Here is a 26,398-nt window from a genome sequence, read left to right on the forward strand (position 1 = left end):
TTTGCTCTTTAACTTAGAGTTGTAGTGTTAGAGAATAAAACCATTTGATGGAGAAGCAGCTATCCTGAACACTCTCAAGGTGTTCCTGAGCCCTTTCCTGATATACAATAAAAAAGGTTGTGTAAACAATAGCAGGGCTCTTTGTTCTTCCTTGATTAGAGTTCAGGGTTTTATAGAGAAACAGTGACCTAAAAGTAATCCATTAATGATCAGCAGGTCAGTAGTGAATAGAAAAAACAACAGCCTACATATACAGTAACAATATGCTCTGAATCTCATTGAAGATTTTCTTAGAGAATGAGATAATTTTTGACTTCAGATTCATTTTTGTAATATGGTAGAAATGCCCAAATATATAATTTCCTGTACCAGAGATTATCAACCTTTGCTCACCCATTTGTTTTGTACTTCAGCTCCCTGAGCCAGTCAGTAATAATGGATTCTGGGAGCTGAAACATCTGGAGGACCAAAAACATCTGGAGAACCAAAGGTTAAGAACCTGTGCCCTAGACCAGGGGTAGGCAGTCTTTTTGAGCCGGGGGCCAGGTTGCTGTCCCTCAGACAACTGGGGGGGCCGAAGCCAAAAAATAAATAATTAAACATTTTTAAATAAATAAATAAATAAATAAATAAATAAACTGGGCCAAATGTAGGACAAAAATTTCAAATGGAAGACACTTTTTTAAAAAAAATGGAGGACACGCTAAAAAATTTGCTGTTTTTTTAAAAAAAATGTTAATATAAATGCATGTTTCTGAGGCTTCTATAGACAATTGCCCCCCTTGCCTGCCGCTTTCCCCCCCATGCCTGCCTCCTCCTAATAGGCCAAAGACCCCATGCCCTCACGCGAGAGGCCAAAGGCTCCGGCGGCAATCGGCGGCAGGACCGGGCTGGGGCTGGTCCCAAGGCCTTGCTGGGCCGCATCCGGCCCGCGGGCCGCAGGTTGCCTACCCCTGCCCTAGACAGTCCAAAATATACTGTATGCAGTAAGCAATATACACTTGGCCCTTCATATCTACATCCACAGATTCTTTATCCAAGGATTTGAACATCCATGGCTTGAAATTTTTAAAAAAATATCAGTTCCAAAAAGCAAACCTTGATTATGCCATTTTATATAAGGGCCACCATTTTACTATGCCATTGTATTTAATGGAGCATCCATGGATATTGGTATTCACTGAGTGTTCTCAACCAAAGCCCAGTGGATACCAAGGGCCCACTGCACAGGCCAAAAAGGGTTCTGCAGAAGACTCTTGTTGTAGTGAGGTAGTTGGCTGACATAATTCATCCATACTCAGGCATTGCTATTTTTGTCTTGAGATTCTCATGCAAACAATCTGTGCGCTTCACTCCCAGGAAGCAAATAACATATTTTTTTAAATCAATATTTGATACAGAATAGTTTAAAAGGATGTGGAGATACCAAATGGATGCGAATTTCAATAGCAAGAGAGAGGTTCACTATATGGCAACCTTATGATTTTTATGGGATTTTCTTAGGCAAGGAATACTCAGTGGTGATTTTATCAGTTCCTTCATCTGAAATATAACGTTCAGCACCTAGTATTCATTGGCAGTCTCCCATCCAACTGTAGAAGTGATCAGGGCACACCACTATACAGCCCACAATTTTCCAGATAAAGGGGACATAACAGCTAGGTCAAACAGTTGTGCAGGTTATCATCAGTGATGTCACTACTGCTTTTCGCAGACCATTCTAGACAACCTTCTGAAATTTTGCTTGCTAAGGGACAGGATTGTGTTTTATCAATGACTATTTATTTATTTACAGCATATTCATACTGTCCTTCATCAAAAATTAATTTTAAGACAGTTTGAAAAAAAACTATCAATACGAGAGAGAGAGAGAGAGAGAGAGAGAGAGAGGAGATTGACAAGTAAAGAACAATCAACAGTACTTCAATACTAGAAATAAAAGCTCATATTCAAGTTCCAAATGCCCTAAATTATTCTACTGTTGAACTATTACTCTATTGTTGAACTGTGTTCTCAGGGACTTAAATCCTACGTGCAAGCTGTTAGTGTTGTTGAACCAGCTGAACACAGTGACCATGGTGCTATCAAATTCATTTTCTATGTACTGTATGTCGAAAATTACCAGTGAACTCCAGCAGATTCATACTTTACTTTGAAAGAGGAAGCTTCTCTAAAATGAGCCAACCGGGGAATAATGAAGTTGAAAGCACAAGTGAAGAGGGTCAAATTTCTCCAAAATTCCCAGGGATTGTCCAAAATAATATGCAGAGGAAGGACTAAAATAATATGCAGAGGAAGGACATACCACAAGATGAATTTTCAGGAACAGAAAATTAGTTAATACAACAGGAAGAGGGCAGAGTTAAAGGAGGATAACTTTAAAGGCACCAGATCTTAAAAGGTAAGCAGAGTCAGGTCTGGTTAGTACTTGGATGAGAGACTGCCAACAAATACAAGGTACTATATTTCAGAGGAATGGACTAGCAAAACCACTTCTGAGTATTCGTGACTAAGAAAAACCTACGAAATTTGCGGGGTCATCAAAAGTTGATAGGCAACTTGAAGGCACACACACACACCACATGGAAATTGTAGTGAACCTTGAACAAGTTCTTTTCATTTGTGCCAGTGCAGAAAAGGTAAGGCAGATATTTCAACCTGAATTTTTAGGAAGGGGGTCTGAGTTGCTGACACAAATATTAGTGACAACTGTTGGGGTCCTATGCTTAATTGATAAATTACAAACAAATTGCCAGTTCTCAGTAGTTACTATCCTTTTGAGTTCTAAAAGTTGCTCAACTTTGAAAATACGTAAAACCTCTTTAATGTCAGCTTCTGTCCCAGAGGACTGAAGAGTTCCCAATCTACCACCAATTTCTAAAAACAGAACAGAGCAATAAATATCTCTTCCAGGCAAACTGAGGGAAAGTGTTATTACAGTAAAAAATATCAAAGTGAATTAAGGTTAAGGTTAAGATTTGCAGAAAATGCTTCTGCAAAGACCAGCCCACTTTGACTATCCTTTCGTTGGGAAGTGTTAATAAACAAGAATGATCTGGAAGTTTTGTTTACGCATTTTTCAACTTATTAAAATATTTAAATCCCACTCTTTATCAGAAGTTGTCGTGGTGGTATATGAATACAATGAATTTAAACAATTTAAAACTGTATCGAATTTAAAACAATAAAATATTTTGAACAGACTAAAAACATATTAAACAATTTAACAAGTAAAATAGGCCTAATGGTTAAAACATTTAAAGCCATGCCCATGTGAGGAAAATCAGATTGCAAAGGCTTGAATAAAAAGCCATGTTTTAGCTTGGCGATGGAATTAAGCTAGTGCTTATGTAGACCTTAGAATTTAAAATGCTTTTTGGTTCCTCACAAGTGTTTTGAAGAGCCATAAAGTGGTATCTGAGTGCTATAAATGTAGTGTGAAATAGATCAAGGTGTATTTTATTTATTTCCAGTGAAAGTTCATTGTCTTTGGAAATGGGTCTACGTCAGATGTTGGCATGTCCAGTCATTGGGAGACATGTCGCTAGGTGCTTCTGAGGGTCGAAACAGATGAGATGCTGAGTGTCTGTGTGGAAAGAATATTCTCTCAAGTAGAAAAAATTATCCAATCATATGACACATTATTTCCCCACCCCGACTATGCATCTTGCATTTCCTATGCTTTGTTTCAACCATTTGTTGTTAACTGCCCTTGAGTCGACTCTGACTCATGGTGACCCTGGGGATGAGCCACTTTGAAGACCTTCCATCTTCCATTGCTCTGCTTCGGTCCTGTAATTTAAGACCCATGACCTCTTTGATTGAGTCTATCCATCTGGGGTGCAGTCTTTCTTTCTTCTACCCTTCATCTTTCCTAGGAATCTTGCCTTCTCATGATGTGGCTAAGGTATGGGTATTTCAGTTTCCTCATTGTCTAGGTGGAATTTATGTATATCAGTGATTCCCAAACCATTGGCCAAGATGCCTGAGGCTTCTGGGAGCTGAAGTCCAAAACATCTGGAGGACTAGAGTTTGGGGATCACGGATGTAGATCTTCCATGATTACTTTTTTTAAAATGTTCAGTAGAAAACTTGTCTTTCCCAAAATCCCAAAAATATTCCCCATTACATCTCAGGGTCCTGCCCCATGACACCACAACTATATTCTCCTGGTCCCAGGTGTTGGCACTGAAATTTCAGCAAATGGGGTGCTACTGACTGGTAGTCATGATGAGAAGACTATGGGCTTTGGCTGCATTCCATCTTTGTAACTACCTTAAATTACCAAGTATTAATTTGCTTGCAGCGCTTATTTGAATTGTAACTCCTAGGTTAATTGACTGTGAATTTAAGGGATCAGAGTTGGTGATGAATTTTTCTGGAACTCAGGACTAGAAAGGGAATGTGCTGCCTGTCATATTTAATTACTGTTGCTTAATCCTACTTTACTGTGATCACTATGTTGTAGCTTCTTAAAAAGTAAACTGTGTTATTCGTGGACAGCAGGTTTAAACTTCCACGTTGCTGTTAATTATTAGCCTTCGCAACCTTTCCAAAGCGTAGTCATATTAGTTGGTTGCAGCAAAGACAACAAAGAAATGTGTGGTTCCTTGTAGACCGATAAATATATTATGGGATACGCTTCATGGAATCAGTCCACTTCTGCAGTTGACCTTTCAGTGACTGGATCAAAATGGCACCTTTCAATTCACTTTCAGAGGTTAATAATTCATTTTAGTGCACTCTCCTCTTTTGCGTCATTTAAAGCAAAGCCTGAAAAGCTGAGGGCTAATGGATAAATTTTAAAACATATAGCAGGGCAAACTGCCTGGATCAATCAGCAAACTGCAAGAGGGCAGACAGGGTCAACATCAGAGCTGCATGGCCTGCTGATGGGTCCATTGCAATCCACTCTCATTTTCATAACCGTTCCTCCAGGTTGTTCTGGAACTCCTCTGGTGCTGAACCTGTGTCCAAAATAGAGTCCAGCAACTCCCACACCACCTAGATCTAGCCAGATAAACCCAGATAAATGGTGGGAGGATCAAACAAGTGTGGATTTGACACCCCCAAAATAACAGAAAGCCAGCCACTTAACCTGCTGCAGTCATCATTGCGGTTGTTGCAGGGATGTGCTGAGGGGGGTGGGTGGGTATGAAGGAAATAAAATGAAGTAATGAAGACAGAAGTCCTCATTTTAGGAGGAGGAGTGAAATTAGCCCAGCATGGACTGCTGCTCAGATTAGTTGGTAACCACTGACTGCATTGACTGGGGAAGGGGCTAGTCAGTAGCAGTGTAGCAGACATGTGCATTATATGGAGGAAGAGAAAACAACAAGCGTTGGAACCGCATACAGCTAGTTGGCTTACTTATTCACCCCCCACCCCAAATTCAATCATGGATATATGCACTGAAATCACTTGATCTTTATCCATTAGGGCTCTTGGCTAACTGAGAAACAGGCGCTGACTTACTGACAGGTGGCTCAATGAGGGGCCAGAGGCAGTGGGAACCATTGATCCTACATATTGTGCCCATTTTCATCCTATAGGCCCATGCACTTTGCCAGTATGAGTCTAATTGGTCAATACATGGGTTGTCCAAATCCAGACCTCATGCCAAGCCAACTTCATACAGCTATAATAAATAAAGTTGTGGCCTTGTTTACCCTTGTTTGTCTGGTTCTCCTTCTTCCATGACGACTTTAATGCTAGAACCACAAATGATTGCCAGTGTCAGAGGTATATGCCTACTTTCCCACCCTGTATGGCATCTCACCAGCTAGACAATGTAATTCCTATTGCAACAGAATATTTTAATATTATAATTTTAATTTTTTTATATTAATATGATAGTTTATTATATTTGTATTTGTAGCATTTTAAAAATCTTGTGAGCTGGCTTGCTTTCCAGTTTTCAGCAGTGAAACAGAATAGAAATCAATATTGATGGGATAGAAATCAATATTGATTGATTTCTATACCACCTCACTGCCCAAAACTGGAAATTATTTATACTCCTGAGTAAATAAGTTTTTAATTAATTCATTAATTAACTACTATTCTTACTATTATTATTTCTTACCCACCTCTACCTGTGGATTGTGTCAGAGAACAACAACAAATTAAACATATAAGATCAGTTAAAAGTGCATATACAACCAATACATATTTTAAATACATACAGTCAGCTCACCTTATTCACGGATTTTTCATCCACGGATTCAAGCATCCACGGCTAGAAAATATTTTTTAAAAAGTATACATTCCAAATAGCAAACCTTGATTTTCCATTTTATATTAGAGACACCATTTTCTTTTTCCATTATATTTAATGGGACTTGAACATCCATGGATGTTGTTATCCAGTGGATAACAAGGTGTCAATGTACTTACTATTAAGGATTGTTTTTTCTATCTTTATTTCCTTCTCTGTTTTATGACAACCTGATGGAAGGAGTGAAGGATAATGTTGTATGGACTGAAGCCTAATAATAATAATAATAACAATAATAAATCAGATTAATGACCATACATAAATGGAGGCATATGGGTTCAGTATTTGAGACTGTGATATAAAAGCTGGTGTCAATCTTTAGGATTTGCTCCCTCTCCAGGGTCATCGTAAGTTAAATCTGCAAGTGAGATAGTGAATATATCTTGTCTCTAGCATATTTGCACATTAATATTCATAGGGCAAGGCATGGTAGTGTTGGCCATTTCACATGCAAGGAAGGGCTGTTTGGGATGGTTTATGAGATGATGTAATTATGATTTTCCAATATACCTTTTTATCTTATTACAAGAACTATTATAAGTAACCTTAATGTAGTTTATCTACCTTAAAAAAAATCATACAGGAGCCCTATGAGGTGGCTTAGGCAGAGATCAATAGTAACTGGCTCAACATACTCAGTTTAAATGGGAGGAGTCTTTTGTTGGTCTGACTCAAGTAGCAAAAATATCTGGGGTTTATCTATAAATATAGTGAGAGATATTTGCATGAATACAGTTTCTTATGAAGATTTCTTAGAAACTGGACTTTTATTTCCTCTTTATAGAGGAAGGTAATCTTGGAGACATGTGCTTGATTGGTTGCTTTGAAAATCTTCTTACCAATGCTGCAGAAGCTTATAAGACTGGGGTTCCATTAGTCTACTGGAGAGATTTTCTGTAAATAATGGCCCCATACAGACAGGCCAAAATAAAGCTGTTTTGGGCCTCTTTGGAGATATGTTGTTTAAATAATGCATGCGCCCTAAGAGTCCAGAAGCCACGTCAAAGCCACAATCCAGTCCTAAGGACTGGAGCACAGCTTTGGTGCAGCTTCCGGACTCTTAGGACACATGCATCATTTAAACAACATACCTCCAAAGTGGCCTGAAGCAGCTTTATTTTGGCCTGTCTATATGGGGCCAATAAAATAGAAAACATATTGGTGTTTAAAAAATAAGATTACCTTTCCCCCCACATATTTCACTAGCACATCCTGTGCTTATTTCCTTCATTTCAAAATGTTAAGATTCCTTTGTTTTTGGGCTCATTCGTTAATGTATAACCCTTCTGCTTTTGAAGATTCGGCTGTCAGCTCTTGAAGTGGAAATCTGTAGCTCTCACCCATGGTGAGAACATTTCACTGCCTACAGGGAACCTCCAGAGTTCACAGTTTTTGCCACACAGCTCAGACACTCCGCTTTGCACATTACAAGAGAAATAGGGAAAGTGGAAACAAGTCACTTGTACGCTAGTGGTTCTCTGGTTTTGCTTTCATATCAAATTCTATCGTTTTCTAGCTGCTTAGAAATGTGTCATGCATCAAGCTGCCTTGCATGTCTACTTGCAGTTGCAAATCGTGCAGTCTGTGCTGTAATTCTTGTATTGAAATTTGCATTTCTGCAAGCCAGTAGATATTTTAGGGATAAATCCTGCGTGAAGACACTGGCTGTCAGCTCAATAATTATTTGAAAGCGATTAGATGGTTTATTGAAAATGGCAAATCCATGAACAAAGGAATATAGTGTGCATAATGAAAGTATCTGAACAAAAAAATGGGGTAGAATAGTAATTGGTTAGAAAAACATGGTAAGGTTGACAAAATAAATACAAACAAAGCAATGGCTAATAAAGCAAATAGAATATTTTAGGCCTTTCTCATTCTTTCTTCTCCCTAAATCCACTTTCAAAGTTTTCATAGCTATTTAATGACATAACATTTTAATCAAAGAGAAATTTGTAGGTCTGTCAAGACGGGTGATCCGAGAAGGGCCAAGAAAATAAGAAGAGGTAAAGAAGGAAAAACGGGGGAAGTAATACAGAGTTCAGCAAGACATGGGCTTTCCAGTATAGTAATATTGAAAGTATGCTGATAATAAGCGAAAGTAAAAAAGGAATCATTCATCATGGGAGAGAATCTAACTAAGGAGAAAGATTTATATAGCTAGAAGGTATCTTTCATGTATGCGAGAAGTTCCATAGTGTGAGAAAAGATTTCTGAGCGAGAAAAGATCCTTTTTCGATAGCTTAAGCACTAAGTAACCGCACATTGTAACATATCTTTTTGTCAGTTCGGATCTGAGTCCAGAAACTGAGCTTCTCCAATCTCAGCTCTCTTTCATGCTACACTAATAAAGCCCATTTTAACCACTATGTCTACCTCCTATGCAGTACTGCAGTTTGTACTTTGCCAAGGCACTACAGTTTTGGCAGAGGAGTCTGAATACTTCATGAAACTCGACATCACAGAATACTGTAGGACGGAGCTGTGCTATGTGGTATGAAAGTGATATAATTTTGTAGTGTGAAAGATATCTGTTTGTATTCAGAATCTCCAAGAAATGTCAAAATCCTTACACTGTGCCCTTCAATTGTTTCAATTTGGCAGGGACAGTCTACTGTCCCACTTTTTCAGCTGGTTTGTTTGTTTGTTTATAATTTTATTGTATTTTAAAACAAACAAACAAAACAAGTTTTTTTAAAAAAAGACAAAGACAAATATACACAAATTCATTCATACAACAAGATAATTATCTAATTAATCTGCCTAGCTTAATTAATTATGTTAGAGGGAGAAAGGAAATGAAAGGAAGAGGAATGGAAATGAGCTAAAGTAGAATAGAAGGTGTTTTCAGCTGCTTTTACAATGTCCCAGGTTCTCTCTCCTCCTTCCATTTCCCTCATTGTCCTCAGTTTACTTCAATTGCTGCAAACTGAGTCCAAGGAACAAAAGTAATTATTGGGCTTCTTGGGGTATTGTGCAAACATGTGTCATCCATTCCAAGCAGAAAAGTTTCACAATGGCCGTCACTCCTTCCTTCAGCAAATGGTTTACAAAGAGACCAGGCTTTTGCGTTACTGTTGTCTGTTTTGTTCCATCTGATGTGCTGAAGGCAAGTTTTCTTTGAGCCTAATGTCAGCTTCCTGCATCCCCAGATTTCTCTGCAGTTTTGGAATTCTTTGGGACCATACAACCCTGCTGTCACTACCTTTTGTCTAACTTTATTCTCAGACCAGGGGCAAGAACTGAATCTACCAGGTGTGAAAGGGCCTGTTTTGCTTTGCATGTAAAGTACTGTATAAAATTCCACATTTCTGATGACTGCACTTGCTGGTGGGGGAGCTGCCTGCCATGTCCAAATTCATAGTGGAAGAGCCTGAAGGGAAGAATGTCTTGCAAAGAGCCAAGACAGGTTTTCAGTATAATACTAAGTTAATTGGGCCAATCACCTGCCTAGTGATATTGAGTTCACCTTGCTATCTCTTGATCCAGGAGCCTTGAATTGCTGCTTGGAAAAGATGGGTGTCCACTTCTTCTTCATGGGCTCTGTGACTTATACACATAGGTCACCTGCCATTTGCCCTTTCAATAGCTCAATGACTCAGATCGTAAAATCCCTGGCTCTCTTATTGGGTGACATTATGGTATTCTTGAAGTGTCATTCAGGTAGGTTACAAACAATAAAAGGCCTGTTACAGACAGCCAAAATAAAGCTGCTTCGAGTCACAGTGGAAGTATGGTGTTTCAATGATGCATGCGTCCTAAGAGTCCAGAAGCCACACCAAAGCCATGATCCAGTCCTTAGGGCTGGAGCGTGGCTTTGGTGCGACTTCTGGACTCTTAGGATGCATGCATCATTGAAACACCATTCCTCCACTGTGACTCGAAGCAGCTTTATTTTGGCTGTCTGTAACAGACCAAAGTTTCTTTTTCATCGCAGCCTACCAAGAGAAGAGCCTGTTTGTTGTATTGTGTTTTCTACTCCTTTTCCCATAGCATCCGTTCCCTCCTGTAAAATAATCATTAGCACTTTGGAACATGTATCAGAACAGAGTATTTAAAATCACAACGGCAAGATCATTGTGAAGCTAAGCTCTGTTAGCCTTCTGGCTGGGATTTGCAGAGCAATCTCTGAAGAATTTCCCTAGACAAGACTATTAAATTAACCCAAGTAAGCTCCCAGGTGAAAACTCTGCTATCAACCTGCTTTGAGGGAAGAGGTAATGACTCTCTTGGGCTTAGCTAATAATCTTCAGCATGTGTCCAGCAGCAGCAGGACTAAAATAGCATGTGCTGGTTCTGCTTCCTTAGCAGTATAACTCAACACTTCTGATGTGGACTTTGGAGACAGCTATTAGTTCAGAGTGGCATGTTCACACAGAATATCCCTCTTGGAAGAAAAGTAAACAGGTTCCCACCAGGCACTGGCAATACACTTCAACAGTCTTTAAGCAGTTGGATTGGCTCCTGATTCACTTCTAGGCATGGTTCAGCATGCTGATATATTGACCTTTAAAGCCATTCATGGATTGATGGCAGAATGTTTCAAGTTCTTCTCCATATCAAGTTTCTTGTGTATTCAGCTAATTCTCAGAGGCTTTCCCCTGGATGCCTCGACCAACTGAGGCATGGTGAATAGTAACTAGGAAAAAGTCTTCTTGATAGCCATGCCCAATGTTTCTAATGTCCTCTTCAGAGAGGCTTGCCTTAGCACCCATCTTGTCATCTTGAAGACCTTTCTCCAGACTTTAGACCTAAACTAGCTCATTGATTTGATGCAACACAATCCAAAATGCACAAAACAGAGATGCCTTTATTGACCAACCAAAATGCCCCAAATATATAATGCAAGTTTTTGAAGCTTCACTGGCTTCTTTATCAGGCAAAAATGTTTAAAATCATACCAGAAGAGAAAAGTTACAGTGTTACAATCAGAGGCCTATATTTTGTCTCAGAAGATACTTCTGTTGGCAGTTAAGAACAGAGATTCCACTTCAACATTAGGAAGAACTTCCTGACAGTAAGAGCTGTTCAATAGTGGAACACACTCCCTTGGAGCCTCCCTTCTTTGAAGGTTTTTAATCAGAAGCTAGAAGGCCATCTCTCAGGGCTGCTTTGATTCTGTGTTCCTTCATGGCAGATGTTTGGACTGGATGGCTCTTGTGGTCTCTTCCAACTCGGCGATTTTGTGATTCTGAGATGGTCCAAAGGGATTTCAAGGCAGGCTTGGCCTTGTGGGGACTAGGGACAAAAGGCGATAAAAAGCAAGTAACAAAATTTCAACTCCATTGACAACAGAAAAGTAACTTCCCTTGAGATCCAGGCTGTCCCTGTCCTGTCCTGTGCAAACCTAACTGTCCCTTTCTTAGGCAGTGAACATTGTATTTCTCAGATGACTCTGTACTATTATATCTGGAAAAAAATTATGTGCTGTTTAGGTACAAGGTGCCATGGAATTGCTGAGAAAGGAATGAGTCTGGTGTCCCATAGGTTTGTGCTCTTGCAGTGTCAGAGCAAGGTGATGTTCAGATATAGTCACTTTTAGTTAACTACAGCTCTTTATGATCTTAACTGTTTGTTAGTTAGTTTAAAACAAACCAGTTCAAGGTGTAGTTATCAAGTGTTTCTTTTACAGTTGCTGTTCCTAAGATTAATGGCAGTTCTGGGTTTGTTCTTTGGTTCATCAAAAGTCAAAAGGTCTAAGTGCTTCCAACTGATTTGTCCTGTCCCCCATCCTCCCCAGTTGTAAAGGAGAAGGGGAAAGCAGCACCTCTGTCAAGACTAAATAAACCATAATTTAGAGCAGGAGTGGAATCATGCAACCCTTCAGATGTTCTTGGACTGGCACCCCCAGCATAGCTCACAACCTGATATACCTTCAAAGGCTCCAGGGAGCTTCAGTCCAGCAACATGAGGCTCTTTCACATTACACAGCTAAAGCACACCAGTAGCACTTTAACTGCCATGGCAGCATCCTATGGAATCCTTGGATTTGTAGTTTGCTGATGTACTAGAGTTCTTTGAGGAATAATTCTTTTAAAATCTCTTAAAACTTCAAACCCCAGTATTCTGTAGGATGCAACCCTGGCAGTTAACGTTTTATCAAATATTTGGAAACCAATATTTGCAGGGCTGCCTGATTCCTTCCCATGGTTTAGCATGATGTCGACAATTAATTGTTCCTCACCTGTGAAACTTATTTTTATGATGGCTGCCAGAATCATAGCACTTTTAAGAAGAAGCTGTTAGACTTTGCTATTTGGGTTATCTTTCATTTGCTGGCATTAAACTGTCGTCAGTGCTATTCCCTTAACTGCCTGTGATATTTAATAATGTATAGGCACTTAAGGTTCAGAGCCAAGTATGTTTGCAAAGCATCACTTAGTTTCCCCTCCCTCAGTCCTGTTTTAGGTTGGAAATATTTCCCTTAGTTTTTAGAAACAAAGCTAAGCAAACAAAATATGGAACATGCTTCCTGTGCCACTGTGTTTTTTTCCTTAGTAAATATGATTTGTATTATTATTATTCTAGAAGAAAATCCTGTATGGTCTTCCATAGGTGTGTTTCCCACTGATATCTCAGTTTTCCTCCAGCCCTGTTGAAACAAATTATTCTAAGAACTACTCAGAGAATTATTTCAAAATACTGTGTAAAACTCTTACATTCTCTTGATTTGAGTTTAGTAAGTAAGATATTTGCACAGGCCACCATTAGTGGTTTGGCTCTGAGTCTCAGAGACTAGACCCTCTGCTTCGGTTCTCTGAAGGAAGGAAGGAATCTCAGGGAAGAGCATTGCATTGAAAATATGTGTGTATGTTCCTCATTATTTAAGTTTTGTGTTTTAAAATCTTGAATGGAGTACTCTTATTTTATCATACTTACTGACATCACTAGGGGCTACCCTTAGTAACATTAACCTTGTAGCATCATCAGGGCCCCATCCTTTGTAAGGTCATATCTAGATCTCAGGTTTTGGCCCTGAAATCCTGGAGCCTGGGATACTCCTGATTTGGAAAGTCTAGCCACCACTGCTGGAGATACTTTATGTTTTTCCTTGGGACAGCAAATAGGCTTTGCAAACCCTATCAGGCAAAGAGTTCCACAGCAAGGACACCACGGTCAAAAAAGGCAAATAACCTTGTATCTGTGCTCTGGTGAATGTATTTTAGGCTTGTGCTTTCATAGACAAGAACCTTCTTCATCAAATGCATTGTGTAACTTTATTTTTAGCCATTTAGGTAGCTTAACAAATTTGCTCTTCAAGCCATTGTGTGAAATGCAGGTTCATGAATGTCCATAGCTGGGTTTAATTTTTTTTGTACATGCATTTGCAAGCTCATTTAGATGTTTGCAATTTGCTTCATATTCCACTGACAAATATGGGGATGGATGAGTACTAATTTACATGATTTGGTATTGGAATGAAACTGTAACATGGGACCATATAGTATACTCTTTTGAGCATTCCAAGTAAGTGACAGATTCTCACTTCAGCTTCCAAAGGGAAACAATTTTAGTCTTCTGCAAAGTGTCTTACTATGTGGTGATATTTTGTGAGTATACCCCTAAATCAGTAGTTCCCAACCTTTCACCCTACAGTTCTTCAACTCCCAGAAGTCCCAGCAAGGATGGCCAGTCTTCAGGGATTCGGGGAACACCTGGAGGGGTTGAGAACCATTGCCCTAAAGTATAAACATTGCCCTACAGTAAGCTTCTATGACTCTGCTGCCCACTTTGAGAATTGTCTTTGGGCCTCTCATTTTGAATGTTGTAACTGGCCATTATGAATCATTTTCTGTTTTGATGTTTGTTTTGATTCTTTTTGTTTTAAGTCCAGTAATTTATTTTTGTACATCACTTTGAAATGTCATTTCAGGTATAGAAAGTGGTATGATAGGTGGACTAATTAAAATGAATACATTTCAGTGCAGGACAAACATGGAGGCTACAGCGATTAGAGAGTTCAGGATATGATGCTGTCCCAACTAGGAGCCAAGGGTGAATGTTTTGCAGATTTCAAAGCGGAATTCACACCCCAGCTTAGAAGTCAAGAGTTCTCCCTTTTTTGATGCTGAGCAGTCTTGGCTTTGATGGTAATTCTGTGTGCCAGAAAGCATGGCACTTCACGACACCGTTAGCAGTTTCTAAAAGATCTAATGCAGCTAAACAGTGGAGCAGCTTGAAGTGTAACCTCCCACTAGTTGATAATTATAGCTTGAGTCTCCATGGAGCTTTCCAGCATGCTGCTTTCTTGATCTCTGTATTTTTGCAGGATTCAAGAGTTAGCTTTGAATTGTTTTGCCCAACACATTTTCTCTGTTCAGATGAACTTGGAGTAGAGGTGGCTGGCTGTGAAACCCTCTGATAGCACAACAGGGGGTTTCATTGGTCTTAAAACAATTGAAATTATTTACCCCAGATCTCCCAAAAGTCTCTCTCTCTCTCTCTCTTCTCTCTGTTGAGGCGGAACCTAGCTAGTTAAATCCTCTTAAGATTCCCCACCCTCAAGATTTGTATAAAATCAATAGTAAATTTGAGTGTACATGGAAGTATAACACAACATTCATCTGTTCAACAGAAGAATCACTGTATCTCAGGGATCACAGTATGTAGTCCACATGTGAATAGCATTCAAAGTCATAGCTTTATTTGTCTGCATTTGCATATAAAAAAAATCTTGTAGAAACTCTGAACTTGGAGAAAGCTTGTGTCATAAGCTTTCCTAGACTCAGACTGCATCTCTTGAAGTAGACTGAGTCTATGAAAGCTTATGCTAACAATCTTCTTTATCCTAGTTGGCCCTAAAGGTGCTACAAGATTTCTTTGTATGCTTAACATCTGGAAAGTTCCAGATTCAGTATCTGTAATCTCCAGGCTGAGGCAGAACACTGTGCTGTGAAATGCTACTGAAAGGCTGTCTAAAATGCTGCAGAGGGACTGACAGCCTGCATTGAATATATTGAGCTAGATGAGCCACAAATCTGACGCAGTATAGGAGACTTTCTTGCGTTCAGAAATATTTGAGGATTTTTTTAAAAAAAAATTGGATTGCATCTTCAGAATATTATCAAGAAAGCTGAAGACAGTGTTATGGCTTTGTGGGCTTCATCCTAGAAGGAAGTTCAGCTCTTTTAATCTCAGTGTATGCAGGAAAAACTGCTTGGCTAATGTATGGGGACATATAGTGGTGAGGGAAAGTCATCCTATATTTCCTCATAGGCATTTTTAGATGGTCATCATCATCATCATCATCATCATCATCATCATCATCATATCGCTCTCCAGCAACTTTCAGCAGCACTAACCAGCATAGCAGTGATGCAAAATGGTGGGAGTTGCAGCCCAACAACATCTGGGTAATCTGTTTCTTTCAAGAAAGGAAAGGGAATGACCACAGGTTAGGCAAGGGCATCAGTACTAAATGGGATAAAATCAGGCAAGGTAACAGCAGGGGAACCTGTAAAACCTCTCCCCCTGATATTGATGGATTCCAACTCCCATAATCTATCACCAGCATGACCAATGATCAGGGTTGATAAGAGTTGTAGTCCAACATCTGAGGGGCCATTGCATTTCCCAAATGTTGACTACAAGATAAGACCCACTACCAGATAAGACGAGTTACACTGATCAATGAGAAATAAAATCTGTAGTAGGACAATTTCTTTATTAGGAATCAATACAATGCAAATGAAATATGTATTTTCTAATTAAAATGCTGCTGTGCATCAGAGGATGGTACTGAGGCCCCTTTCCTCTAGTGTTTCTCCTATAGGAATGTGATGGCAAGTTGAAAATGACTTTTATAATTCAGCTCATTAGGTATAACTGCCAAAGATACTTTCTGTTGCCCACCTTCAAGTTGTCTTTGCACTGATTATAGGACATAATGAGCCTTCTTGTTTATTAGTACTGAAATAACATGGAATCAATATAGCCACCATCACTGATTTTACCAGAGCAGAGGGAAATCTTTAGAGGAGAGGGAAATGTATTGGCCATGTGCTTAGAAAAAACAAAAACCCAAGCCATTAATCATATTAAATGAGTCCTGCTAATGGGTTTTAGTTGTTGGCTCCACTCTAAAACAAACCTTAATCTCATAAACCTTTGCACTATGTAAACAGGATACCCAGAGTGAGGTTTTTCCAAAGCAAATACACACACATGCAACTGTGTAGGACAGTTGTGGGCATTTTCTGCTTCCCCTCCCCCAGTCCATTCAGACATATTGTGACTGGAATCAAATCTATATGTAAGTAGTAAAAAATATTTAATTTACGTATGTATGCTTTCTTGATAAAACTCCTTGAAAACATTTTACATAATTATTATGGGGTTTTTGTGTGTGATTTGAACCTGTGTTGCAGGACTGGGAGTTAATTATGAATTTCATTAGATTGTAATGTTTTTATTTTATTTGATTGTTATTGTATTTGTTTACGGATTTTGTTTGCTTAAGTATTGGTCAGGGGATTGGGAAGGGATTATTTTGTTTCTTATTGTAATTTTTGTATTGTATTTTAATAATAATAATAGGATTTATTTATATACCGCCCAATCATTGGGAATCCGAGTGGTTTACAACAGAGGGGATAATAGACGGTTCCCCACTGCTGTTAGCCACCTGGATTCCCCCTGATTGGGCAGAATACAAATAATTTATTATTATTGTTGTTATTATTATTATTCGGGTTCTTGAAATATTGATTAGAAACTTAATACTGGGGATGGATTTTTGGCTGTTCTATAATGTATTTGTGTATTTATTGAAGTGTGTGTGTGTGTGTGCGTGCGTGCACACGCATGTGTGACTTCCAAGACACCTGTTGATTTATGGCTTTGATGAACAGCCAAGTTATTACTTGCCATCTAATTGGCATCACTTGGGCCTCTAGTGAGAGGGCATTCCACAACTGGGGTACAATGACTGAGAAGCCCCTCTCCTTTGTTCCAATGTGATGTGTTGATCTCACTGGTGGGACACGGATGGAAGCCCCTGCAGCAGATCTTAGTCCTTGAGCAGGCACATATGGGGAAAGGTCTTCCTTCAAGTATCTAGATCCCAAGCTGTTTATAGCTTTAAACCTTATCACAAGCATCTTGAATTCAGACTGGAAATGTATTGGCAGCCAGTGTATTCCTTTTAAGACGGGCATGATATGCTGTTTATATAGTACGCAATTCAGCAGTCAAGCTACTGCATTTTGCACTAGCTGCAGCTTCTAAGTCTTCTTGAAGGGCAGCCCCACACAGAAGGCATTACAGTAGTTTAACCTGGAGGTTACTAGTGCATGGATTACTGTGGCTATGTTATCTCTGTCCAGGAGAGGCCATAGTGGGTGCACCAAAGCTGACACCAAGCACTCTGCTACAGAGTCCATTTGGGCCTTCAGAGACAAAGATGGATTTAGGACCACTCCCAAGGTATGCACTTGTTTCTTTAGGGGGAATGCAACGCAATTCAGAATAAACTGTTTAGCCAATTCCCTTACTTGAAAACTACCAAGCCACAGAGCCTTTGTTTTATCAGGATTCAGTTTCAGTTTATTGGCCTGCATCCACCCCACAACAGTATCCAGGCACTAGTCCAGCACCTGCATAGAACTAACTGACTCTGAACACAAGGAGAAATAGAGCTGAGTGTCATCAGCATACTAATGGCACCCCATGCTAAGCCCTCTTATGAACTTCCCCTAGTGACTTCATGTAGATACTAAGCAGCATGAGATGGGATAAGGTGGAACCCTGTGTCATCTTAATAGCCATAGGGCTGAGCCTAGTGCTACTCTCTGGAATTGGCCCTCTATATATTAACAGAACTACTGCAGAACAGTGCTTCTATCGCCATCTCACAGTGCTGATCCAGTAAGATACTAATATACTATGATTAATTGTATCAAAAGTTCAGGAGAATCAACAGGGTAACACTCCCCCTGTCTTTCAATCATCAATTAGACCAACTAAGGCCCTTTCAGTGCCATACTTCAGCCTGAAACTGGACTGAAATGAGTCCAGATAATCTGTTTTCCCCAAGAATACTTGGAATTGTCCAGCTATCACATGTTTAAGCACTTGCCCAAAAGGTACTTGAGGCCTCAAAAGGGAATACTTGCAATTGATTTCTCACATATCTCTGGGTCCAGGAAGGTCCAGCTTCAGGAGAGGGCACACCACCACCTCCTTCAAGGCAGTAGGCACCTATCCCTGACATAACAAGGCATTTACCACTCTGTAAACCCATCCACCCAGTCAGCCAGTCCAGTTAGATTTTTGTCAGCCAAGAGAGGCAAAGGTCGAGCTTACACATGGTGGGTCACTCTGCTTCAAGTGTCTTGTCCACATCATTGGGCCTCAGTAACTGAAACTGATCCCCTGACCTCTGACCAGACAGTGCGCTAGGCACTTGAACAGGTGAGGTGTCAGGTTCGAATTAAATGGGAGCAACTTTTTCTTTAAAATACCTGGAAAATTTTTCAGAGCAGCTGGCTGTGGGATGCATATCTGAACTTTCTGAGCCTGTACCCAAAAGACTGCTAACCACTTGAAATAATCCTGTTGAGTGAAAGTGGTGTGATATGAATTTTTTGATCTGTCTCATTGTTGCATAGTAGGCACAATGAAGATTCTTTCCAGATTTCCAGTCACAGTCACTCTTGAGACCTACACCATCTGAACTGCAGCCATCATCTAGCCCAGTGGTCCCCAGACTTTTTCTGGCTACCACCCCCTTTCCCCTTGGACAACAACCCTAGCACCCCCCCCCCCCCCGTCCCATGCCTATTTCTTGATATTAGGTCTACAGTTCTACTGCAAATTAAAAACAACCAACGTTAGTCGCTGCTCCCTTTGTACCCAGTGACCTTGGTAGCAGCAATTGAGCAGCTACCTGAGCAGTGACTGAGAAGCCTCTCATCTGTGCCAACTTCTTGGTCACTGAGCTCAGTTGCTGCTCCCTTTGCAGCCAGTCACTCTGGGAACAACAGCCAAGCAGCTGAGTGACCAGCAACCGAGAAGCCTCTTACCCATGCCACCCCTCTCACAAAAGAAAATGTGGGCAAGAGGCATCTCAGTTCCACTAGCTGCCTGGTTGCTGGTGACAAGGTGAAAAAGAAGAAGGTTCTCCTGATGAGGAAGGATTCTCAGTCCTTCTTTATTGAGGCAGAGAGGAGCACAGCTAGTGTGTGTGTAGGGAGTTTACAGAGGTCACATGCCCCGGATTGGAGACTGATGTGAATGGAGAAAAGGATGAATTTTATCTATAGTAGCCACTCCAAGATGAAGGACGCTTTCTAAGAATCGACCCCAGATACTCCACCCTCTCCTTCCCCAGAGATGTGTCTTCCTCACACAGTGTTCAAGTGTTCCTCCCACACATACACAAACCATGCCTTTTCTGTTACCTCTTCTCTCAAACTGTCTGATGACCAAAAACAGGAGAAGCAGCACAGCTTCAACCTGCTAGCCAAGTCCCAACAAAGCTTACAAAGCATTTTTAAAGCTCCTTTTTGTTGCTGCTTCTCCTCCACTGCCATGTGCTCTAACATGCTTCTGCCAGTCAGTCTGTCCCAAAATGATGCTGCTCTGAGCCATAGACGTTATGTCCTGCACCCAAGCCTCACAAGAGTTTCCCAACTGGCCATGCCACCACAGTGAAAGACACAGCTGAGGGAGTGAGCTTGTATGGGTGGGCGAAAAGCAGGAAACACAACCACACAAAATGATTGGTGAAGTTGTGTTGTGGTTTTAAGAGACTCTGAAACAAATTTTCACGCAACCCTTATCCACACCATAGTTTTAAAGGCTGCTGATTCCCCTTGTATTTCATATGTATCAGTACTTTGAATGAAAGCCTCCCTATTTCTCCTCACCCCCCCCCCCCGGATCTTACCACTTCCCCCTGGGGGAGCATACTCCCCACTTCCCAATCACTGGCCTAGCCTGTTTCGTTGTTCAGAGGTCTTCCATATACCAAGGATGAATTCTGGACTCTACAACATTGGATTGGGTACTTGGGAACAATTGTATGAACAGATGGTATAGGGTCAGAGATTAAAAGCTGCATGCAGCAAAGAGTTCATGTGGCCAAATACTGAAAGCAAAAGCCCTACCTTTGGGGAGAGGACTTTTTCCTTTCCATTCTTTAACATGGGAAAATAAGGACCAGAAATACATTTATTTATTTGGTAGGTTAGTGAAAGATTAACATGCCAGATTTTAAAAATAGGCCTTCATATTCTGTGTTAGAAAGTTTAATCCTCAAATTGGAGATATGGTTTCAGCATCAGAGTAGGACTGATAAATTACAACTGAACAGCAGCTTGAATCTGATCTATGTCTCCCTATAAAGGTTTAGCAATTGAATCTTCCTGATGGCTCATTGTGACTGCCACATATGCTGAAATACTGATCACTTTTATAGCTCTCATCAAATGGTTTATGGCAAGCAGCACTTACTTCTTTTGTTGGTCTCTATAGCTACACCATCTCATCTAGTGAGCCTAATATACAGTGAAATAAATTAGTGCAGCAGTTTAGAGATGTGGCATAATTGTAGTTGCCTGGCAAGACCCTATTTAGCAACTGTTTAGAGTCATGGGGGCATGGACTGCTGTGCAGCTGCATTCAACCGAATTGGAGCTTGGTATGTGGTACTTTCCGCCTACGAGGAAAAGGAATCAGGACACATGCCTTGTCTGAAATGAGGAAATGAGCAGCAATATTGCAAAAAGGGATATGGAAGCCTTTGAAGTGAGCTACTTGGCCTGGCAAAAATAGAATAATTGTTCGCAGGTTCCAAGTTTTTGCTTTTTTGATTCTGATGTATATAATTCCCAAAATTTGAAAATTCCCCCCTTTCCACTTTGACAGTTATTAAAAGTAAGAGGGGATGTTGCTTGACTCGAGGCAAAGGAATGAATGAAAAAGAAGGAAAAGGTGGTGGTCACCGGGAGACTGCACAAAGTTGTACAACAGCCACAAGTGCCCAGCCTAGTTCCATACCAAGCGGGATCAGATGTTCAAAGCAAATAAAATGTATTTTAATTCAAATTGTTTCTACTAAAACAGAAAGAGAAATCATATTGTACTGTGAGAATTAATTATCTTCTAAGGATAAAGAATATTTGTGCTCTGAGGATACTAGGAAACAGTCACTGCCGCTAACAAAATCATTTATGAATCAAAACTCACTTTGGCTTTGTTTGCACTTTAATCTGACTGTAATATCTCATAATCTGCTTGGGTACTGCAAGGGAGCTGAAGGGGATATCTCTATGTTAAATTCTTCTGTGCTTCCCCTACTAGGTTTTGTTGACACTGAAATACATAACAGTGCTCAGGAGACATATAGAGCAAGATACTAGTATAACTTTGTTACCTGGATGCATTTGGCAGGCAGTGTTAGGTTTTTATTTAGAGTCTCAGCCTTGCGTTAATTTACAGAATGTAGATGAAGGCTACTGAGATGGATTGGGGAAACAGAAGCTTTGTGCCGCTCTGCAGGCTTTTAAATCGTACTTGGCTTTGGATGTACAAGGTATTAAGATCTCATGTAGAATGTCTTGATTTAAAGCCAGCATTAGTCTTACTGACTTCTGTCAAAACATTGATAGCTGCGATGAGGGTTCACAGATGGAATATTAGGAGCTTTAGGTTCAGCTCCCAGTTCACCCTAGGACTTTGTGGCCTCTGACTGTTTGCTCTCATTTCCAGTTCTCATTCTACACAGAATGGGGTTATTAAAATGCCTTGATGTCTCTTAGTTCTGTATTTTCCTTTGTAATACAGGTTATCCAGTGCAACATTCATTGGATTAAAGGCATTTGAGGACTTGATTTATGACTCCATTTTATGAGGGAAAGTGTAGCTATGGAGGGTGGGAATTCAAAAGGAGAACATTGTCTTCCCAATGAAATTTTCCTTCAGTCCCCAAATTTCTAGCATTGCAGAGAGTGAGACATTGAAAATGAATCACACATAGAACTCTCATATTTTCTGTGTTCACATTTCCTTGGTAATTTTGCCTGCCTCTTTTCTATGGTTGCCTAAACTGCATTTATAAATGTGAGAAAATTGGAAATTTTATTAAGAGGACAATGTTCTCATTTTGAACCCTTTCCCATAGCTATGTTCCTGACCCTACACTTTATTCAAAAGGAGACTTGCCACTCCTGGAGTCTTCCAGGAATCACATTTCCATTGCATTCCAACATTTTTAGTGTGTGTGTGTTTCAAAAGAGACTGGGACCCACAAATATGGGTAGGAGCTATGTATGCATTTTCTGTCCCATCCTATATATGCTGAACATTATTCCGAAAACTCAGACCCCCCAAAAAACAAATTTCCTGGGCAAAGGCTGATAAGGTAGTACTGTTGGGTCCTTCCACTGGACAGGTTAATCCTACCACCTTCTGGTTGCTGATCTTTTAATTCATGTTAAATCAGATGCATATTTGGTCCTTCACAGTTTTTTGTTAATGGAATTTCTCACTGTTTATGTTTTAAGCAAGGGACTGATTGCCAGTGATATCATAAACCTATTCGTTTTTCTTCTTCATGACCACCAGGCCACAAAAGAACAAAAGATATTTTAAAAGTCATTCATCTTTAGCTGATTTACAGTGGTAGGAAAGGTGGAAAAAATAGTCATTATTTCTTCTTCTTTTTTCTTTTGCAGTGAGTATGTTTTTGAACACGTTGACACCCAAGTTCTACGTTGCCCTAACAGGCACTTCCTCATTAATCTCAGGACTTATTTTGGTAAGTATTAGGTATCATTTTGACAGGTAACAACTGCTGTCCTGTATAATATGGAATCTATGGCTATGGAATTTTTATCTTTTTTTTTTTTTACTTTTCTTCTCTGGTTCATCTGTTATGTAATTGTATGCTCAACAGAATCTTTATTAATCCAAAAGTGTAAGGGAAATTTCCAGAATCCCCTAAGATTTCATGAGCTGCAGACACATGAAGTCACAAGAATTGCTGACATTTATTGCTCGTTGTTATGTGCCTTCAAGTCAACTATGAATTGTGGCAACCCTATCATATGATTGTCTATGCAAAATTTATTCATAAAAGGTCTGCCATCCCTAAGGCTCAGAGGATGTGAGTTGCCCAAGGTCACCCAGTGGGTTTCCATGGCTGAGTGTAGATTTGAATCCTAATCACCCAGAGTCCTAGTACCATCCCTCAAACCACGGCATCACACTTTTTTGAAATGTTTCAGAAGAAAACATTTTCTTTAAGACAACACTCAGAGAGTTTACGTATCATGTTATATATCCCTGTAGAGAGTTCAGTGATTTTGTGTCGTGGTTTGAGCATTGGACTATGACTTTGGAGACCAGTGTTGGAATCCCTGCTCAGCCATGGAAACCCACTGGGTGATCTTGGGCAAGTCACATTCTCTCAGTGTCAGAGGAAGACAAGGGCACCCCCCCCCCCAAAAAAAAAAAATAATAATCTTGCCAGTGCTGGCTGAATCCATAGCCCTGTATAGTCACTGAGCTACTGCTGAGAAACTGGAAATGTTGCTTTTTTAAAAACTGAAAATGGTATTCAAACCATTAAACCACACTGGTTATCGCAGGCAAAAAGGGGAAGTTCTAAACTTAATGGGCTCAAAGAAGAAGCTGTTGAGCACCACACAAGCAGGCTGGCTGATGGTCCAGAGATTGAACCTGTTAGGTCTCAAAGGGAAACATCTTTTCCCGAGGAAGCCTTTCTTAAATTCTTGCGTATTTATGGTATTAGTATCTGTAATTTTACAAAATAAATGCAAACTTAAAATTCTAGTCTTTACATCCACGCTTATGAATTAATACAACTTACACCAGGCCTTTGATGCATCAAAGCTCAAAATCAGTACATATTCTGTTTATGTGCATAATAGATTAACAGTCCTATATATTTGGAAGTAATCTTCCTTGAGTTCTCATTGCAGACTTACAGGTAAGTGTGTTTGGAATTATGGTTCATATTCTGTGTTTTTGTATTGGAATACAAAGCTGTGTTTCATACTGTTTCTTGGCAGGGTGCATATTATGTATGTATCTCCTGTTGAGAATGGTTGCTTTAATTAGTGAGAATATATAACCTTCTGATAACTGCTTTCCCAAACCTCTGAGTTGTGTTTTAAAAATTCTCTCTCAACTGAACATTCTATATACATTATTAAAAAGGCAGAATGATGAAAAGCTATACCCAGCATCACATCTTTCCCCATATTTTGTATAATGATAAGTTTTAGTAAGTCCTTCTCTTTTCATTAGAACAGCATTAGCATGATGTTCTGTCTGGTCTGTTTTGATGTGTCTCCGACATTTTTCTACCTTTTGAGGAAATAAGTTAGATTCTGCATTATTAGTTCTTAGCCAATAGTGTATTCTGTGTGGTGAATATGTATTCAAAAGAAGCTTATTCCTACTCATTGCATTGCAATGAGCATTAATTCATCCCTGAAAGCTAATATTTGCATTAATAGAACTTTTTTTATATCTGGCTGTTTTATATATGCAGTTCTATGCCCACTAACTTTAGAATGAACTGGATATATTTTGTTTCTTACAACATACAGTTGCAATGGTGTCAGTCATAAAGGTATTGACCAGATGGCACTTTATAGCCCTATTGATCTGAGTATAAGCGATTCAGACATGTACTTAAGTTTCCATTTGGAGTCAGGACACCCATAGCTTTAGCTAAATCATGATTGGCTTTAGCTGGATCGTGATTCTTAATTTAGAACCAGAATGTTAAAAAGTTACTTTTACTCCTAGAATCACCAGCAAGTGACCATGCTGCTTGCAGTATTCTGGCAGCTTTAGGAGAAAAAAGGTAACTTTCCCAAGATTTAATGATCATTGCTTCCCATGGAAGAGAAAGGTCAGCAGTATGCAATAAAACATACAAAAAAGGATAGGTTAGCAATTGCAAAACTAAAAAAGCTTAGCCAGTCGGTGTTTACCAGCACTTACAACCTGGTAAAAACACTTGAGATTCCACTTCGGCAGGTCATTCCATAGCTTTGGAGCAGTGATGGAAAAGGCCCTCTGGGTGACTGAAGTTAGCCTAGATTTTATTGGCTGAAGTAGATTCTTCCCCGAGGACCTTAGAGTGCAAGACGGACAGTACAGAAGAAGGTGTTCCCTTAAGTATTCTGGACCCAAGCCAGGTAGGGCTTTAAAGGTAATCACGAACACCTTCTACCTTGCCCGGAAACTAATTGGCAGCCAGTGAAGGGATTTCAAAACCAGTGTTATGTGATCATTATGACGAGAAGCTCTAATTAACCTGGCTGCCATATTTTGTACAAGTTGAAGTTTCTGAACTTGGCACAAGGGTAGCCCCATGTAGAGCGCATTACAGAAGTCCAATCGAAAGGTGACCAGCGCATGTACAACTGTTTCAAGGTCTCTCTGCTCCAGGAAGGGGCGCAGCTTGCGTATCAGCCGAAGCTGATAACACGTGCTCCTGACTGTCGCATCCACCTGAGCTGTCAAGTGAAGCAACGAGTCGAGGAGTACCCCCAAGCTGTGGACAGAGTCTTTCAGGGGAAGTGTGACCCCATCCAGAACTGGCTGACATAATTCCATACCTGGGCTTGGGTTTCCTATAACGAGTACCTCCATCTTACCTGGATTCAGCTTGAGTCAGTTTCCCCTCATCCAGTCCATTACTGCCCCATGACAGGCATTCAGAGGGGAGATGTCATCCTTAGTCACTGCATCAGTCCATGTTACTTCTGGCTCTAAAGCAAATTGGTCATGTATTGGCATTTATTTTATTATCTTCTTTTTTAAAGTAGTCTTTACAGTATTATTTTATTTCTTTTAAAATCTTTCAAAGCAGCAGTCAAAGTTGGATTTGGATTCTTGAACAAATGACAAAATTATTTTCTACTTTTTATTTTACTCATTCAAAAAATTATAAATTGTCTTTCTGTTCAACAAGGCTTTTTATTATAAAATTGCAAGATCAAAACAAAACAAAACGAGTTAAAAACAAACTGAAGAATACAATGCAAAAGCCTAAAGGCCTGACAGTTTTAACTGCCTTTTTGAAAACTAATTGAAGATGGAGCTGAATTATTCCTTGAGTATTTTTAGTTCATACCCTTC

The 26,398-nt window shown here is 39.8% G+C and overlaps 1 protein-coding gene across 3 annotated transcripts in view; it reads left to right on the forward strand.

Annotated features, from left to right (window-relative positions):
- The window catches only part of ST7 (suppression of tumorigenicity 7), a 132,045-nt gene that overhangs the window by 52,968 nt on the left and 52,679 nt on the right, over nt 1-26,398 (forward strand). For all 3 annotated transcript variants that reach the window (XM_089524338.1, XM_089524339.1, XM_089524340.1), the window contains exon 2: nt 22,954-23,036. In XM_089524338.1, coding sequence (XP_089380464.1) covers nt 22,954-23,036 — 83 coding nt within the window. The remainder of the gene's footprint in view (nt 1-22,953; nt 23,037-26,398) is intronic.

The sequence above is a fragment of the Sceloporus occidentalis genome, unplaced genomic scaffold (genome assembly GCF_023333645.1).
Source record: "Sceloporus occidentalis isolate IW3139 unplaced genomic scaffold, rSceOcc1.0.p SCAF_5, whole genome shotgun sequence".
NCBI lineage: Eukaryota > Metazoa > Chordata > Lepidosauria > Squamata > Phrynosomatidae > Sceloporus > Sceloporus occidentalis.